The 733-nt window shown below is 38.2% G+C and overlaps 1 protein-coding gene across 1 annotated transcript in view; it reads left to right on the forward strand.

Moving 5' to 3' along the window:
* LOC106478081 (photoreceptor-specific nuclear receptor-like) overlaps nt 1-733 on the forward strand; it is a 20,898-nt gene that overhangs the window by 12,912 nt on the left and 7,253 nt on the right. Inside the window, exon 6 of the mRNA XM_013938593.2 lies at nt 275-380. Coding sequence (XP_013794047.1) covers nt 275-380 — 106 coding nt within the window. The remainder of the gene's footprint in view (nt 1-274; nt 381-733) is intronic.

Here is a 733-nt window from a genome sequence, read left to right on the forward strand (position 1 = left end):
AAGGCTGTATTCTAGGCACAATAAAACTAGAGCCCACACGTTTAAGATTTGGTAAAGTCAGATTAGGCTTCTATTAAGACAGTTTCTAACAGGGTGATTAGCTTAAATAATAAATTTTATTCGACAACAATAGACTAATGGTGCAGATAATGATAATTTCCTGAAAAAAAAGACTTTTTTACTTTTATCGAAGATGTGTGTACAGGAACAGTCTTGAAGGACCAAACTGTCCCTTTTATTTTGTTTATTATGAATGTTTTGTTTTAATTTGTAGATTCTCGTGGTTTAAAAGACGCTCACCAGGTGGAAGTTCTGCAAGATCAAGCACATCTGATGCTCCAGCAGCACGTCAAGACACAACATCCTACGCATCCAGTCAGGTATTTCGTGCTACTTTTATATAGTAGCATGCCATATTGAGAATCCTGTCATCTCACATTTGTCAGTGCTCAAGTCGGGTGGCGTTGTGACGTCCCTAATTCTGAACCACCGACAACAGGGATGTAACCGGCCGGGAAAAACTACTTTTATTTTATACCTTATTATTATTATTAATTATTCTGTATCAGTGTTTTTATTAGACGTATTTATATTATCAACACCAGGTACTCAATGTAAATAAGTCTTTGAATAACACTACCCATGGCCAGGTGGTTAAGGAGCTCGACTCGTAATTTGCGGGTCGCGGGTTTGAATCCCTGTCCCATCAAACATGCTCGTCCTTTCAACCGTG

This window comes from Limulus polyphemus, unplaced genomic scaffold (assembly GCF_000517525.1).
Source record: "Limulus polyphemus unplaced genomic scaffold, Limulus_polyphemus-2.1.2 Scaffold179, whole genome shotgun sequence".
NCBI classification, from domain to species: Eukaryota; Metazoa; Arthropoda; class Merostomata; order Xiphosura; family Limulidae; genus Limulus; species Limulus polyphemus.